A 16,851-nucleotide genomic window follows, 5' to 3' on the forward strand; every position below is an offset into this window, starting at 1 on the left:
TTTCTTTCACGGATTCTATTTCTACTCGCGTGCGAAACGAGACATAAGGGACGGCGCGCGTCTCTTGTCGCCGCACCTTCTCCGGAGCCGGTCTTTAATGATGCTACGCTTCCATTAGCCATTTTGCCTTGTGGTGCGCATCGACAATAAGCACGCATGGCCGAGCCGGCTCCAGCCCTGGACGAGGCCACACGCCTTGAGCGGCGGCGCAAACAATGCCGTGTGAGCCAGCGGCGCTACCGCGACAAGAAGAGCTCGACCGAGTACAACCTCAAGCTGGATATCAACAGTCTGCGCGAGAGCGTGCAATCGCTCATGGGCCTGCGCGAATTGCTAGAGACCAAGCTCTGGAGCTCCAAGCTATCGCAGAATGCCGCTGTTCTCAAAGCTGTGGAGCAATACTATGCCGTGTTCGAGCAAGGCTTGCACAACCCCGAGGCGGGCGGCGAGAACGTACGCAAGGGCTTCGAGATGCAGCTGGACTTCCTCCGCGTCTTCCTGCACCCGAACGTGACGTTCGGCGACACGCATGGGCTAAAGGAGTTGCTGGAGCAATGGCACCGCTATACGCAGTTCCACGCGTGGATCGAGACTGGTTTCGTGTCGGCTGACGTCTTCGGCTCTACGAACTCGCCAGTGGTCGTGGCACAAGGCACGCTCACGGTGCAAATGAACCGAGTGACACTCGAGAAGATTTTCCCGCGTGCGCTTGAGGAGCCGGAGCTTTTGACCATGCTTTTGACCCACGTGATCGAGTACCAGACGACCACCACTTTTTCCTTCAACGATCGCGGACAGGTCGAACGCATGGAATGGATCGTGGATTTCCTTGGCGGCATTAGCAATCTATTCGGCAGCGCGATTGACGCGTCGCGCGTACTGCAGGGCGCACTGCTCAGAGAAGGCTCCAAGCTCAGTGCGAGTGTGGAGGACGATACCTCGGACGGTCGGCGGCAATGCAGTATGGTGGAGCGCGAGCTGGGCCAGGCCCGGCAAGGTGGTGGGTCTCGAGCAAGTCTGAGCTATATCATGACCTGACACGCGCACGGTCCCGAGTAAGTTGTTTATAAGTCGTAGTACTGTAGTATTTGGATGTGAAAGCAATGCTGGACGAATGACCGCAGGCCGATCGACGGTGTCTTAATATCTTCAGGAAATACGTAACGTGAAAGTGCCTTCCTAAAAGTATTGCGTGTTTAGCGAATTGTTTGACGGCGTCGGACGCGGTGCCATCTTTACTTGTAATAACTTGCTGTCCGATGTCGATACAAAGAAGGACAGAGCTGAGTCATCTGCTGTCATTAGTATTATTTGAAATACTACAGTAGCAGCGGCACGTAATGGCAATCTCAAGATCTCGATGGTATTTCGTTGTATTAAAGAGAGGCTAGCCGCGGGAGATCATCTACGTAGGCCTTAGCCTTTTATGTCATCCTAAGATACAATGTAGGCCGCATGGAGGCTCGAGTCGTCGTTGGTGTTTCCCGTGGAGACCTGGCCGAGTTTACAACAGTCCGAGATGAGTGCACGTTGCATAACGCGCGAGGAGGCATACGTGCTGCCCAAGCAGTGGTTGATCCCGGCCAAAAAGTCAACATCAAGATCCTGACGCTCCACTTGCGAGCGTGAGTTGAACACGTATGTGGTGGAGGTCGGATACTCGATCTCGCGGCTGAGCAGCACCTGCACCAGCTCCTCATTCGCGATGATGTGTGGGAACATGTACTCGATGCTCGATCGGTTCATCCGGACTGCGAGCACTCCCTTCACTACGACAATTGGAACGTCCTCCGTGCCATAAACCTCAGCCGACAGCATGCGCACGGACAAAGTGGCGTGGAACTTCGTATACAGATGCCACTGATTCAGTACAGCCGAGACACCACGCGAGTCGCCGAACTCCACGTCCGTGTCCATGAACGCGTTGACGAAGCCCACCTGCATGTCAAAGCACTTGCGGACGTGGTCGCCGCCGGCTTCGGGATTGTGCATTCCGTGTGAGAAGACGGTGTAGTATTGCTCGGCAGCCTTCACCACGGCCCCCTCGTGCGCCAAGCGGGTGCTCCAGACCTTGGTCTCTAGCAGTTCCCGCAGGAACCGCAAACGTTGTACGTGCTCACGCAGGTTGTTGACATCCAGCTTGAGGTTGTACTCCGCGGATCCCTGTTTGTCGCGGTAGCGCCGCTGGCTCACCCGGCTCTGGTGACGACGGCGCTCGCGGCGCTGTAGCGCCTCCTCCACCGCGGGCGTCACATCTTGGTTCTGCAGCAGCATGGCAGCTGCTACCGGCATTACGGCGCCGGACTGAGAGGATATCGCCATGGTGTCTTGTTGCCGCAGATCGAGCTATTTCGAAATGAGTTGCACCACAACATTCAGCTTCAAAGTTGCGTCTCGAGCAGCCTGCGCGTTGAGCTATTTTTTGATCGGAGTGTCCTCAGAGGAAAAGCGGAAGTTACGTAAAATATTTCAAAACGAAAAAATTATCCGTAATTTAGTTTATTTTTGCTGTAATTTATTTCCAGTCTTGAAGCATCAATTTTAATTCAACAAAACGCGATCTCGATGGTGGCGAAGAAGCCTGCTGCGTGTCGAGCTGAGATCCCGCCGATGCTATCCCAGGAACAGCGAGATGCAGTACTCTATACACCGCAATGTCGTCAACGGTGGGGCGAGCGGCGAGTCACAGAAGAGACGTCGGTGTTGGAGGCTGAAGACATTGAGGAGTTCCTCACGGAATTTTCGTGGCTCAAAGAAAAGGAACTGGTTCGTTTTGTTCGGTGGCAAAGTAGAGCACTGTGCTCCTAGCAAATATTGTACCTAATTGCAATACGTTGCAGGCGCTCCAGTGCTTGTTTGATGGAGAGTTCGACGTGCCAAAGGCTGTGGGGCTGCTGCACACTGCACGCCGAGAGAGCTACAAAGCGCGACGTGATCAAGACAAACGCCTACCATTTAAAGTATTAAAGAAGGCTATAGCGACACACGGCAAGAAGTTTCACCTCGTGAAGGTGCGTGCGGCAATAATTAGAAAGGTCTATATCGTTCAGTCATGACACCCACCCGTGTGGTTGTTGCATGGACCTATATTTGAGCAGCAATCTCTTGGAGAAAAAGCAATAACGCGCGAAGTAGTGAGTAAATATTATCTATGGAAACGCACGGATGATTTCAAGGAGTGGTGGAGACAGCAAAAGACGATGAAACGCAGAAAAACAAAGAAGGAAGCGGAGAGACTGCGCCAATGGGCCGACGAATCGGATTCCGACACGGACGCCTTCCTGGGCTATCACAATCGGCACTGCGAGCTTTGCGCGACTGGAGGTAGTCTGCTCTGCTGCGACGGATGCCCGCGTGCTTACCATATCAGCTGTGCTCAGCCACCGATTACAAAACTGAGAAAAGATGAAGACTGGTTCTGCTCGCATTGCCAAGAAGAATTTGGTGGATCCAAGCCGAAGCTGACGTCGAGCGATCAAAGTGAGCACTGCATGACCTACGCCATACCACCTGGTCTCCAACGTCCGTTGACCGAGTCGATGACAGATGCCAGTAGCTACGAGGAAGACGACGAACAGGAAAGCTACTCGGGTGACGAGACTGTCGGGTCTGAATCTAGCGCTGAAAGTGACAATAGCGACAATGCGTCCAAGTGTCCGCGCCCAAATGAGCTGAGCTTAAACTCTGGAAGTCTGACAGACAACGAGTCGGATAGTACCGCTGCTAGAATCCCATCAACATCCCCTGCAAACGACAATATCGGAAGCAACAAACCAGAATTGACGTCCGGTCCTGTTGCGCGTTCACCCGCTGCTAAAAGGAAGAGCGATGGGGCAGACGCATGTATCCCGAGTGAGCCAAGTAGTGCTGCGCCGATAAAACATTCTGTGGAAGCATCTCCTGTTGGGGCCATGAGGGCCTTACCCGTGCAGTTGGAGCGGCCGGGATCAGGCCGAAAGCGGCATCGGAAAATGCTGGCTCCGCGCCATATTCCGCCGTCTCGATTCGACAGCTATTAATAATATAATACTACTGTAGTACGAATTATTAGCAAGGCAACAAGACAAATTGTTGCTTTCGTGTTGGTAATACCAACGTTGATGACAGTTGGTAATTTCAGTCCACTATTTTTGAGCTGGCTCGGAACAATCTGGAGCTTTTGGTAGAGGAGACAGTCATCGATTTGACGAGCATTCAATTTTCCACTCCTTTTTTGGGTATAAAAACAGGTGGGACAGTTCTCATTTCTCACAACCCGAGATAAGAGCCAACAGAAATCAGCAAAAAGGGTGTCATCAATCCGAAAAATGGCGTCCGCGCCAGAAGACAGCGATATTCGAGCAGAAATCCCAGTGCTGCTGTCAGCAGCCGAGCAGGAGCGCAACAGACGGCTCTGCCTGCCACGGTTCCGACAGCGATGGGGCTGGCGCGACGGTAGAGAGCCAAAACTTCTCAACGGCGAGATTGTAGAATTCGTGCGAACGTATGCGTGGCCAAAAGAGACGGAGATGGTGAGTCGAACTCTGAAACAAAGAGTGGGTCGCAAATTGTGTTGCTGACTTTTGGGTGCATCCAGGCACTGCAATCCTTATTTGAAGCGGACTATGACGTACCTAAAGCTGTGGAATTCATCCACAACGCTCGTCACGAGAAACTGAGACTAAAACGAGAAGAGGCAGAACGCATACAAAAAATAACATTTGAGAGAGCCATGGACAGACACGGGAAAAAGTTTCATCTCGTCAAGGTACCCAAAACGAGGGAAGGTTTCCCATAATGAGTTTGTTGCTGACTTGCAGTCGTTCTGTTGAATAGCGGAGATTTCCCAATGTGGCAACTCGAGAGTTAGTAAGCAAGTTTTACCTCTGGAAGAAAGCGCCCGAGTACGAGAAATGGCACGACGGGCAACGGGAGAAAAAGAGAAAGAGGGAAGCCAAGCGAATCGCTCAACAACGTCCTGCGGCAGACCAGCACCTCGAGTTCTGTGGAATCTGCTTGAAAGGAGGCAAGCTACTGTGTTGTGATGGCTGTGAGCGGGCCTACCACCTCAATTGTGTACGCCCGGCTCTCTTAGATGTCCCCGAAGGAGACTGGTTCTGCTCGCACTGTCGGGATGCATCGCCTGTTCAGAAACGCGAGAATTTGAGTGCACTGGAACCTGGTGTCTCTAAGCCGACGTCAAAGCCCAAGACGAGGCCAAATGGTAGCAGTCTTAAAGGTGGGAGTGACGTGCAACCTGCCAGTCACGTTCAAGATGTGATGGAGAAGCAGGAAATTCGAAGTCGGCCGACCGAGAACGAGAAGAGTCCTTCAACTACCAACTCGATAGCAAGTAGCAGCTCCAAAATCGTTCTCGATCCTCCCAGCCCAGAAGAATTAAGTCCAAATGATGCCATCAGTGACATCACAACAGAGTCCGAGTCGGATGGCGGTGCTGCTAAGATATTCCAGACGCTTTCCCCAATCCCGGCACCGTCGAGAAAGCGAAAGCAACATTACGCTAGTATCGAAACTACGATGGGTCGGCCACGCTATACTTCCCCGTCGCGATCTCTGGAATACCTTAGTAGCTCGCTAGCGGGTAATGGCAGGGACATTCGCCGAGAAGTGATGCCTCTGCAACTAGAGATCGTGTCTTCTGCGAGGAAAAGAAAGCGTCAAGGGGATGCTCAGCACTGTACTCTGCAGTCTCTCACAATGGGCGTCTGAAATCGAGTAACGTAAGTTAGAATGAGTTGCAGCTGAGTTAGTCCATGAGCACCAATAGCTTTATAATTTCCGGGCAATTCCGACGGAAGAAGCGCTCAAGCTTGCTCCCAAAGTGGTGGCTAGTGTATAAATGAATATTTGCTGAGGAAAGCCTCAATTATAACATAACACAATGAAGCACGTAGCATGAACCGTTGTACTTATTTAACGAAACGAGAAATGCATCCCCGTATTACATGTACAGTACAATGCTTCTTTAAAATGCCTTGATCAGACTACCGAGTGCTCTGACTACTACATGTAGTATTGGCAAATTCAGTGCAGTCAAGAATTTCTCTAAGCACCTCACAGCTTATCGCGAAAGGAAAGAAAAAGGAAACGAATTGCACTGAAGATCCAGCATTGTCCTTTATCACTGCTACGAACGCGATCCTTCTTCGACTGGAATTATTTGTTTACTATTTATTCTGGATTGTCATTCTTTGAGTACTGCTGCTACAGGATAATGAGCGATATACTGGCAAAGGAATCTTATGCAGCGGATGTTTCCATTCCATCCATTCAACGGCGGCGACGCCAACGCTCGCGGCGGTCGAAGCCTCCTCCAAGCGCATTGCCGCCGCCGAAGCCACCAGGTGCAGCACCTCCGAAACCAAGTTGACCTCTACCTCCTGCCGCGCCTGCGAGCCCATTGTTTCCAGCTTGGCCGAAGTTGCCCATTGCACCTTGACCGCCAAAACCACCAAACGTGCTGCCACCTTGCATTCCGAAACCTGTCGGCTGACCGAAGCCACCTCCTCCGTTTCCATTCAAGCCTCCGCCCATGCCGGCGCTGGGACCACCGAACATGCCACCACCAGGAGCTCCCATCCGATTCACACCGCCGAATCCACTCATCCCGTTTCCGGCAAACCCACCACCAAAGGCACCACCGTTTGCGGGAATTCCTCTGCCAGCGCTTGTAGCACCAAGTCCGGCTCCAAACGCGTTGCCATTACCGAAGCCTGACGAGGGTGGAACTCCGCTCATGCCTGCGCCACCACCTTGAGGCGCAGTGACTGGTGCTGCTGGCACTTGATCACCAGAGGCTCCTCCATTGGCTGGTGCTGCTGGTAGTTGATTGCCAGAAACTCCTCCATTGGTTGGTGCTGGTGTGGGTCTTGACCTACCATTTGACGTGGCCGCGGGGGTTGGAGCTGGTTGCCCACTCGGAGTCGTCGGGGCTGGAGTCGCAGGTCCAGGGGCGCCAGGAGCACCCGGGCCAACAGCTCCGGGACCAGGAGCTGCAACAGCGTTGTTGTTCGAGCTTACGACAGCAGTATTGGAATTGGCAACCACAGCGGATGGAGCGCTGATGGGAACTGGAATGAACTGCGGTACCTCAACAGCAACAGGTACTGGAATGGCGATCTTCTTGACTTTCTTGACGACTTTGACGTGGTGGTGGTGGTGATCCTTCCTGCTTTCGTCGTCTTCGGTTGCTTGGGAATCATCAGCGTTGGATCGTAAGCCACGAAGCGCAGGTGTCGCTTGAACTCCATTCGTGGAGACGAAAAGGCTCAGAGCGAGGAAGGTAGCGAACGCGGCAGCAGTCTTCATGTAGGCTATGCGTGGGAGTTGTAAGGCGAAGTGGTTGGTTTGTTGCTCGGAAAATGGAGAATGGACAACGAGGAGGGTTTGCTTAACTGGACGATGGCGTCACCCGTCACGACATTTAGCCGCGTTCACTGGATCGTAATAGACCTAAATTCTTCCTGCGTTCGCTTCCTCTCAGTCGAAAGTGATTCAACACAAGTAGATCATAAATTTGGCTTTGATGGAGAACAACACTGATGAGATGTAAATCAAACATGTTCGTACAGCCATCACATTTCGTCCGCCCACTTAGTATACTTTTCAACGACACCTGTGATGCGATAAATCGAGGGCACAATTCGCCTGAATATTGACATCTTCCCAATTATCAAATCTGCAGCTTCCTAGAAGACAAGGTTGAGGTGTGCATTTGGTGCAAGGCAGTCGGCTTCGAGTCCTTTAAGCAGTTTCACGTCTACACGCGCCTCCTGCAGTAGCTGCACCCCCTTACAGATCACGAACGTCTTGGGCTCCATCACTCCAATTACCACACGCGCGACACCCGCTCGAAGACAGCTCTGCACGCACGGCACGTTGCCTGATACTCGTGTACTGCATGGTTCCATGGTAGTGTAGACGGTGGCCCCCTGCGCCTCAAAATTAAGCTTGTGTAGCGCCACCTGCTCCGCGTGAGTGTTGCCCGGCAGCTCGCGCGAGAACCCGGTGCTCAGCACCAGACCGTCCCTTACTACAACGCATCCCACACAATAAGCGTTTTCAGATGGCTGCGAGCGATGTGCCTCTGCGACGGCCAGTCGCATGAACGCTACGTCTGATTCATCCTGATGCGCCATATTCGCTCGGCACTTCTGAATAAGTCCTCTTTCTCTGCATGTAACGGCAAATTTGTAGCACAGTGTATTATTATTTTAAATTCTTTTATCAAATTCTGTAAATATAATATTACAGGGCAAATTTCTAGCTCAGTGTATTATTATTGTAGATTTTTTTTATCAATTTCTCTAAGCCTGGTCTATTTCATAAAGTTGTTAAAGAGACTGTGGTTGATATATTAGATGATCGGCTTTCAGGGCTAATAACTATGCGCAACGAGCTGTCGACTGCTTTTCTAATGCCAAGCAAACTTTTCGTGTCTTCAAGTCGAGGAGGCGAGATAGGCCAGCGCCTTGGTGGACGCCAGCTCGTTCAACGTGTGCACGAATGCACGCTCCATAAGGTCAGCGTTGGCCTTTTGCGTAGCCTTGAAAGCCTCGAGTGTGAGCGGGTCACCCATACCGTTGGCCATGTTGTCCACGATGGAGAACATGGCGAAGGGCACACGTAGTTCATTAAGCAACTCGGCCTCATTTGCACCCGTCATGCCAATGAGCTGGCCAAACTGCGCGAAGAAGCGCACTTCCGACTTGGTCTCAAAGCGCGGTCCTGCCGTCTGCACGTAGACGCCGCCGTCGTGCGGGTCGAAGCCTCCACCTGTTAGCGCTTGCACCAGCGCGGTCTTGAGTTTGGCGTGGAGCTCAGGAACAACGTGTGCGTCATAATCCTTGGACACGTGCATGATGTCAAACGGGCTGAAAAAATCCTCGGGCACCACGAAGCGCCCCACGCCAACCTTAGGCGTCATGGAGCCGACTGAGTAGATGCCCACCACGGCCTCACACCGCAGTGACTTGAGCGCCAGCGCGATGGCGCGGAAGTTGATCTTTCGAGGCTGGCGATATTTTCCGTCCGGGTCCGCGTGGTGGCGTTGCACAAATACGAGCTGAAGAGCGGGTGATGTCTCGTCCTGCGAGCCTGACGGCCACGTGCCGACGTGGCACACGACAGCACCGAACTCCGTTTCCACGACCTGCTCGACAAGACCTGAGGAGAAACTCTTGGCGTGAAAGAGACTGGAGCCGCCGATCACGCCCAATACGTGCGTGCGCGAGATCATTGTGCGATTCAATACAGCCTTCGAGTCTCGCTGCGGAGTAAACTTTGGAAGTGATTGCCTTGCAACTTGCAAGTTGCTTCGGAAGGACGTACAGTAGTAGCCACAAAACTGAAGCAGAGTGATGGTCAAGCTGCTTCAGCAGCCAATAAAAAAACACATTTGACAAGGTCGTAATCAGGATTCGTCCCAAGCAATGATGCAGCCCGGAACGAAGCAACTAATGGCTGTACCTGTGTGAATGATACGAGGCGATCGTTTGATAATGAATGGGAATGTCTAGTTGCTATCATTTGTTCGATCACTTTACGCCGCCTCAAAGTCGTCCTCAAATTGGTCCGAGGCGTAACTCATCACTGTGCCAGGTCGCGACTCTGGCACTACAACATTCTCCAGTTGTTGTTCTACTTCATCTGTTGCAAACTCCTCGCTGTCAGCTTGTAGCTCTTCACCCTCAGGCACCGCCTCGATCATCGTCTTCTCGGCTCTCACGCGATCAACTTTTCGGCAAGCTTGTTTCTGCCGTGCAGCGCACTGGATCCGCAGCGCGGACGCCTCCATTTGCTCCTTCTGAGCCCGTGCACGATTCACCTTCCCACGAGCTTGCTGCTGTCGAGCTGCGCACTGGATTTTCAGTACCGAGGCATCTAATTCATCAAGTTCTAGCGTTGTTTCAGGCTCAAGAGACTGTGGAGCGTCCTCTGCTGCTGACTCGTCGACAACCTCGGGTCTCTCCTCTTGGCCGTGATCACTCTCCGAGTCTTGTAGCAGCAAATCCAACACACTCTCTTGCTTTCGTTTGCCACCGTTCCGCTCTAGTGGAGTTACTAGAGAAAGTTTTCTGCTATCAGCTCCCATCATCTTGTCAAGCTGCCGAAGCATAACATCACACAGAGTTCGGTATTGTCCACTCTGGAACGCCACCAATGCTTTAACGCCAAAGTCCTGACGCAAGTCTTCAGTGTCCACCGACATTTGTGACTCTACGGAGCTCATGGGCTCGTAGATCTTGATCATCAGACGACGTTCTTCCGTCTCTTCAATCGCTTCCTCCTCTTGTTGCGATCGCTCTTGGAGGAAAAAAGACACGAAGTAGACTACGCCGCGATACGTCCACGGGCTGGTGCGCAGAAGAGCGTTGCTCGGCCCACTGCTGTATAAGCTGCAGACTGTAAATTGGTTATTGCTTGCAGGGCGCTCACTGCGTCGTGACAAGGGACGCGAGCTGATCCGTGGTGTACTCATCTTCACAGGCTGGTTTTCGTTAATAAAGAGAACCTCCGCGCTCCCGATACTCACGCGCTTGCCACTTTTTGAGCGCGATAGCGGCGGTAGTTGTGATTCGTTCTCCTCTGTAGGCTCCCACAGAGAAGGACAGCTTTTGGCGGACGGGATCGAGGCAGCGTCGACTTCCAGTTCGGAAAGCAGTTCGAGACGGTCTTCTTCGCCCACAGCATCTAATTCGCCACTCGTATGCAGTCCCAAACGCGCGTAGTCTTGTTGCTGAGCTGCACGCAGCACGGAGAATATCCAAGCACACATGCTACTGGCAGCACAGGAGAATTGCGAAAGGAATTTGGGCTGGAAATGCTCGTTCTGCAAAAACGGCACCAGTGCCTTCCACTTGAAAGCCGGCACTTCTGCCACATCGAAGACTTGAACTCGCTGAATTAAACACTCGCCACGTCGGAGCATCTTCTGACATGATGGCCAGGACAAATCTTTTGGAAGTTGATCGGCCGGGCTGAGAAGGATGAGGACACTTGCTGCAACGAGTGTCACCATGTGATGGGGAGGAGCGTCGAGTGCTCCAAGTGCCTTGAAATCGGCGGCGTTGGCTGCAAACTCTTCTCCTTTCCAACAAGCCCGCAGGATCATGATACGGTTGTTGTCACCGCGACCATAATCTTCCTCTTGGCATCCGTTCTGATGTGCACTCCCCATAAGTTCTCGCAGTGTCTTCGGAGGAGACTGAGGGAGTGAAGGTAGTACCCCTTTCCTCTTCATCATTTTCGACGAGTCTTGGGTGTACGTTGGACCAGATAGCGATTCCAAAGGCATCGACAACATTTCAAGCTGCTTCTCGGCTCGTTGTTGCCATGTTCGCTTCTGCTGTTGAATCAAAGATGTCGGTGAGAGGCCTTTCGTACCACAACGAGCTGGAGAAGGCGATGCCGGTACTGGTAAATCCTGGAGGTTGGACAGACACCACACTAAATACCTCTCCGCATCTGCTACACGCTGAACGGGGTCGTCACTGCTAGTAAACAGCCGTAAGCTGCGCCAAGGTTTGTCACGCAGACCTTTAAAGTCACGTTCCGGGATCGGGGCAGGCATCATGAAGGGGTTCTGCTTCATTGTGGATGGATTGACACCCAATACGGTGCCCAGACTTTTGATGGTGCTTAGAAAGTTCAAATCTGACAGCATTTTGACGCAGTAATTGTAATTTTCGAAGCGAAATGGAAGAAGAGGAGCCATCGGAGCCAGTCGCACACGCAACTCGTGCCAACGTAAAATATTTTCCACCACCAGGATGCCGACGTCACGTAATTGCAGCAGGACGTGAAGCACCTCAGTGCCCTTGGATACGTCAAACACTGGTTCTTTCGGAGGAACGTGCGGCTGAAGCAGAGATTGTGGAGGTCTCGCGGTCTTTATGAGATCGTGCAGCTTAACCAGCAAACCTTCACGTAGCATGGTGTTCTTCAGCAGTGTTCGCTCCTCTTCCGACTGTGCTGAGCCAACTTCAGCAATCCCGCGGGTGCTGGCGGTTGTCGTCGTGTTGGAAAAACTTATAGATCGAGGGAAATATCCTGCTTTCGAAAAGGTATTGGCAGGAGACTTGCATGCTCCAACTCCGGTACTGAAGTCAGTGGAATTCAACAGCTCTTGTCTCTGCATATAATCTTCTGCATACGCCAGTGTTTGCTTAAAATCTTGGCTATTTGCCTGTAGCAAATACTCAGCTGGAGATGACGTATTCCATCCCATTTCACGCCATTTGTGTGCGTTCGAAAACCTGACAGCCCAATTGTCACTCTGCTGGCGACTTGCTTTCTGTTGTCGACCTTCCGGGACGTTGTGAAGCGCGGTTACTTGACTAGGGTATGACCCGGGGCCATTCGGGATGAGCGCTTGCCGCACAACCGTCGATGGAGCGTTGAGTGGGTAATCTGGGATCTTGTTCCTCCTTCCACCTCGTTTTCGAGGCAGCTCCATCGATGTCCTGGCAAGTTGGGAAGGTGCTGGTGCAGTACTACGAGGAGACCCACGCAGTAGCAGTTCTTCCAAGAAGGCGTCGTACTGCATTCACTGAGTTTCGTGCCACCAGCGAGACAGCAACAATGTAAACTGCACTTCAAAAAAATCACCGACAAAACAGTTCCAGTAAGAATAGCAGCAAGTGAGCATCCCATCATGACACCTTCCTATCTATAGGCAGTGAGTGATGATGTCTTTCTCGTTCTTCCACGCACGCATTGGCGCCTTTCATTCAAAAGTGGATTTAAATATGGCGAGCGCACTTTTCTGGGCCTTCTTCATGCGCCCGTACAGCGAGATAGACCCTTTCCTCCCTCGATGAGCTCCCTCTGCTTCGCCAGTGAAGCTATTTCGCACCGGTCCTTCTAGTAATCCTGGCGCAGAGTTCGTACATCCGTCGCCACCACTGCGTTCGCAGTACGTGTGCTTCACACACTGGACTCGAACCATTGCAGACTGCGGTGAATTCATACCTTTGCACCACTTCCGAACAATCTGCGCCCGAATACACGAGTGCTCCTTCTCGTCGATCTTGCCGCGGACAAATAAATCTGCCAGGTCTTCCAGCTGGTCTTCCATCTTCTCTAAATCCTCGCTGAAGCTGTGGTGAGCTTGCAGGACGTCGACACGTTGGTAGCGTTTATGGCTTTCCTTGTCGTCTCCTGCACCGGTAGTTTTGCTGCCTCCACTGCTGCGCAGAGGGTTGCTAATATACGAAGACAGCCCAGATATCCGGTTGTTGCCATTAGACTTGCCCGACGCGATCCCTGACGCTGAGAGAGTAGATAAGCGCTCCGTCTTCGAAGGTGACGGCGGCGCACTCGCCACTTTCCGCTGCTTGGCTTTTGCTTCTTCAAGCTGCTGTCGCATCTCGATCTTCTTGGCTTCAAACGCAGCAAACCGCTCCATCACTTCGTCCTTGTGGACTAGCCGGAACTCCTCCACAATGTCAGGCTCCAATTGGTCCGTGATGATCAGACAGAAGTGAAGGAATTTGTCCATCTCCACCGTCGTCTTGGTCATCTCCCGCGCGAAGTACTCGTTGATCGCCAGCAGCACCTCTCCGGCGTCCTTCGCATCTAACAGCGTTTCACGTAAAGTGAAGAAAATCGAGATCCCCACTCCAAGTAGTACACGCGACGCACGCTGCTTCTCCTTTGAGCGAGCTAGTAGCATGTCGATCACCTTGAGGCCACAAAAAGTCGGAAGAGACGTGAGAAAGCACGTCACAAGCCACTTTGTGCAGAGGATCTCCATGTTCAGTCCTAGCTCGTTGAGATGGGAGTGTAACTCGACGTCGTTTTGCCGTAATAATGTGTTCATAACTGCGCAGTCCGTATGCAGTCCAATCATCGAGTCCACATGGTAAGCAGGTAGCAGCACTTCAATCAGCAAAATAAGCGCTCGAAGCGCCTGATCCTCATCCAAGTACTGCAAAAGAACCACCAAGATCTCGTTCATGCCCTGGCAGTATCCAACACGACGATTGCGATTAGCAAACGCAGTAAGCACTCGACGCATCGGAATGACTTGATCATTGCGCAGATTCCGTGTCCTGGTGATGTCGTTCTCGATCGATTTCGCGATCTCACGGTCTAAAAGCGCGTCTTCATCGTCATTTTTCACCGCTGCAAGTTTTCGAGGCAAGTCTGAGGGTGCTGGGAGCTGGTTAATCAGAACTGGCCAGATCCACGATCGATGTGCATCTGGTACACCACTCATGCTATGTCGAACAACAGATTTTGGGGTGCCTGACACTCGTAAGCGCTCCCATAATGCGTCCTCGTCTTCTGGGTCGCCATCGCCAGCTACACTAACTTCATCGACCTCTTTCGTTGACGAAGTCGTGCTAAGTATCGAGTTTGAGAGGGACAAACTACGAGACGAGAGCGGGTGAAGCACTCCATCGGCTCCTCTTAGCGAAAAGCTGCGCATGGATGACGACGTACGCGACCGTGATCGTCTACGATTGATCTTGCTGATGCCCTGATACACTCTGGCCAGCATCTCCTTCTCTGACGGCGTCGTAACGATCTCAAGTCCCGCTTCTCCGTTGTCGCTTCTACTGTCCTCGTCGCTGCTTGATGATGAACTCTCCTGTTCTCGACTGCGTGTTCTGCTGTGACGACCACAGCGATTTTTGTCACTGGAGTCGCTACTACTTACCCTGCTGCTATTCCGTTTCCTTGCTTGGCTTGAAGACACATCGGAGTTATCGACCATATGCTTCCTCCACTGGATAAGTAGCTTGATACTGTTAATTCTACCCTTGCGCGTATGCTCCTGTTGCTCTGACGATCCCTGCTTCTCCAGTTTGAGTTTCTTGCTGCTTATCTTTCTCTGAATTTTCCGCTGTAGAGTTTTCCGCTGCTCTTCTTCCTGTGCTAGTTGAGCTCTATACTTCTGACGCAAGGCAGCCAGTTGGTCGTCGTTAATTTGCTCATGCATAAAGTTAATAAGATCCAGGAACGACTCGGCCACCGAGTAATCATTCAGCGTCGCCCAGCAAAACTCGTTAATGACGTCCAGCACCACGTTGACATCCTGAATTTCCACCAGCGTCGAGCTCAGATACAATAATACCGACAGCGACGTTGAGAAAATTATCTTGGAGCCTAATTGCCGACTGCAAATATCCACAAACATAATATCGTAGAGGCGACACACGACGTCAAACGGCATGGACTCGGCGAAGAAGGAGAAGAACCACTTGGTGCAGAGCAGTTGAATGGATACGCCCAGAAGCGCAAAATGGTCGCTAAGCGCAGAGTCATGGACACAAAAAAGCTCTTGCAGTACGAGACAGTCCGTGTGGAAATCCACGACGGACTCATCGAAGTATTTGGGCAACAGCACCTCCAGTAGCATCCGGAAGCTCCAGAAAGCGTCTTCTTCCACCAGAAACGTGCTGAGAACGACACAGGATTCAACCATCCCGTGGCAATAGTAGAATGCGTCCTTAGATTTGGCATAGGCGAGCAAAATGCGGCGGATCTTGCGTTCCTGGAAGGGATTAAGGTGGCGGAACCTCTCCATCGCCTCCTCTTGTGCCTGCTCCAGTGAATTGCTGGTCTCCTGTATATCGTCAGCCATACCGTGCAGTAATTGACTGTAGGAGGCTCCGCTTTCTATCTCTTGTCGCTGCAGTCTCATGCTCTGATCGTGGAGTAGAATGGGCCAGACCCACTCGCGATGCTCGGATGGCACGCCATGCACGCGAATAGCGTCCCACACGGCGCGGCTGTTGGCCAGTGAGTGATGCTCACGTCCGGATTGACCGATATCCTGCGCCAGGCGCCGTGCCTCCTCTCGCAGCTGACTCCACGCGACCTCCATGGGCTGCGAGGAAGGGCTTCGAGCTTGCTTGGCTAAGTAGAAAACACTGTGTGCCGGCTTGATGTGGGGAACTGCAACACAAACCTAACACGATATTAGCTGTTACGGTCAGTATTTAACAGCATGGATACAGTCGCCAGAAAAAACGCTAGGTAACTTACTACTGTTGTAACCTGAAAATTTGCCTCTTTTTGACCAACTGTAATATTCATTGAAAATTCTCTTAAATTTTATGTCGTTCGCCGAGCGGAAAAGCAGCAACAAGATCATGCACGCAACGGGGTCCAAGCAATTCTACTTACTCAGCGAGTATGCGCCTCCGTATGAATCAGTGACGACGACGCCAACGCTCGCGACGATTGAAGCCCATTCCAAGACCATTGCCGCCGCCGAAGCCATTACCGCCACCAGGTGCAGCATCTCCGGAGCCAAGAATGAAGCACGTAGCATGTTCCGTTGTACTTATTTAACGAAACGAGAAATGCACCCCCGTATTTCATGTACAGTACAATAGTGCGTTGATCAGACTACCGAGTGCTCTGACTACTACTACCTCCGTTCTGAAAAAGATAACCATTTTTTTTTTTTGCGCAGCGCTCCGCCTCGTTCATTTGAGCGTTTATTAATTTGTGAGAGGCTGGCTAGCTAGCTTTACGACCGAGAGCACAGTGAGAAACTAAGCAAGGCACAGGCGTTCTTGCTCCGCCGTACAACTACAGATACAAAAACGGATCTAAGACGGCAACTACATCGCCACATTCTGAAGGGGCGCTCAGTGGGGCTTCTGGAACTTCAGCGGTAGGCGGTGGGGGGCTGCTCGCTGCAAGAAGCAGCATGTACGCGTTAGCATTGGCGAGTGAGGTAGCGTCACAAGCCAGTGACGTAGGGAGAGTGCCAGCTCGTACTTGCTTGTCCTTGTGCCGGAGGCGCGCCAACTTGTGCGTGGGTGTAAGTAGTGGGCGGGTCTGTCTGAGCGCACGCCGTATGTTGCCTTCCTTGATCAGCTGCTGAACCAG

General features: G+C 52.1%; 8 protein-coding genes across 8 annotated transcripts; 3 read left to right on the top strand and 5 right to left on the bottom strand.

Annotated features, from left to right (window-relative positions):
- Positions 1–131: 131 nt before the first annotated feature.
- Positions 132–1,038, top strand: PITG_19143 (uncharacterized protein; the record flags this gene model as incomplete). The annotated part of the gene is made up of 1 exon (XM_002997408.1): positions 132–1,038. One exon carries the CDS (start codon positions 157–159, stop codon positions 1,036–1,038), a length of 882 nt encoding a protein of 293 aa, XP_002997454.1.
- Positions 1,039–1,434: 396 nt separating this feature from the next.
- On the bottom strand, positions 1,435–2,274 carry PITG_19144 (uncharacterized protein; the record flags this gene model as incomplete). The annotated part of the gene is made up of 1 exon (XM_002997409.1): positions 1,435–2,274. The coding sequence occupies one exon, from the start codon at positions 2,272–2,274 to the stop codon at positions 1,435–1,437; it is 840 nt and encodes a 279-aa protein (XP_002997455.1).
- Positions 2,275–2,565: 291 nt separating this feature from the next.
- On the top strand, positions 2,566–3,056 carry PITG_19145 (uncharacterized protein; the record flags this gene model as incomplete). Its single annotated transcript, XM_002997410.1, has 3 exons — positions 2,566–2,656; positions 2,717–2,766; positions 2,841–3,056. The coding sequence occupies 3 exons, from the start codon at positions 2,566–2,568 to the stop codon at positions 3,054–3,056; spliced, it is 357 nt and encodes a 118-aa protein (XP_002997456.1).
- Positions 3,057–4,307: 1,251 nt separating this feature from the next.
- On the top strand, positions 4,308–5,207 carry PITG_19146 (uncharacterized protein; the record flags this gene model as incomplete). Its single annotated transcript, XM_002997411.1, has 4 exons — positions 4,308–4,535; positions 4,577–4,747; positions 4,816–5,146; positions 5,191–5,207. 4 exons carry the CDS (start codon positions 4,308–4,310, stop codon positions 5,205–5,207), a joined length of 747 nt encoding a protein of 248 aa, XP_002997457.1.
- A 2,481-nt stretch (positions 5,208–7,688) lies between these two features.
- On the bottom strand, positions 7,689–8,138 carry PITG_19147 (uncharacterized protein; the record flags this gene model as incomplete). Its single annotated transcript, XM_002997412.1, has 1 exon — positions 7,689–8,138. The coding sequence occupies one exon, from the start codon at positions 8,136–8,138 to the stop codon at positions 7,689–7,691; it is 450 nt and encodes a 149-aa protein (XP_002997458.1).
- Positions 8,139–8,440: 302 nt separating this feature from the next.
- PITG_19148 (uncharacterized protein) lies at positions 8,441–9,238 on the bottom strand (the record flags this gene model as incomplete). The annotated part of the gene is made up of 1 exon (XM_002997413.1): positions 8,441–9,238. One exon carries the CDS (start codon positions 9,236–9,238, stop codon positions 8,441–8,443), a length of 798 nt encoding a protein of 265 aa, XP_002997459.1.
- Positions 9,239–9,541: 303 nt separating this feature from the next.
- On the bottom strand, positions 9,542–12,457 carry PITG_19149 (uncharacterized protein; the record flags this gene model as incomplete). Its single annotated transcript, XM_002997414.1, has 6 exons — positions 9,542–9,625; positions 9,728–9,882; positions 10,042–10,585; positions 10,646–11,085; positions 11,173–12,257; positions 12,351–12,457. The coding sequence occupies 6 exons, from the start codon at positions 12,455–12,457 to the stop codon at positions 9,542–9,544; spliced, it is 2,415 nt and encodes an 804-aa protein (XP_002997460.1).
- Positions 12,458–12,727: 270 nt separating this feature from the next.
- On the bottom strand, positions 12,728–13,852 carry PITG_19150 (uncharacterized protein; the record flags this gene model as incomplete). Its single annotated transcript, XM_002997415.1, has 1 exon — positions 12,728–13,852. One exon carries the CDS (start codon positions 13,850–13,852, stop codon positions 12,728–12,730), a length of 1,125 nt encoding a protein of 374 aa, XP_002997461.1.
- Between the last annotated feature and the right edge of the window lie 2,999 nt (positions 13,853–16,851).

Source organism: Phytophthora infestans, genomic scaffold (genome assembly GCF_000142945.1).
Source record: "Phytophthora infestans T30-4 supercont1.75 genomic scaffold, whole genome shotgun sequence".
In the NCBI taxonomy this organism is placed as follows: Eukaryota; Oomycota; class Peronosporomycetes; order Peronosporales; family Peronosporaceae; genus Phytophthora; species Phytophthora infestans.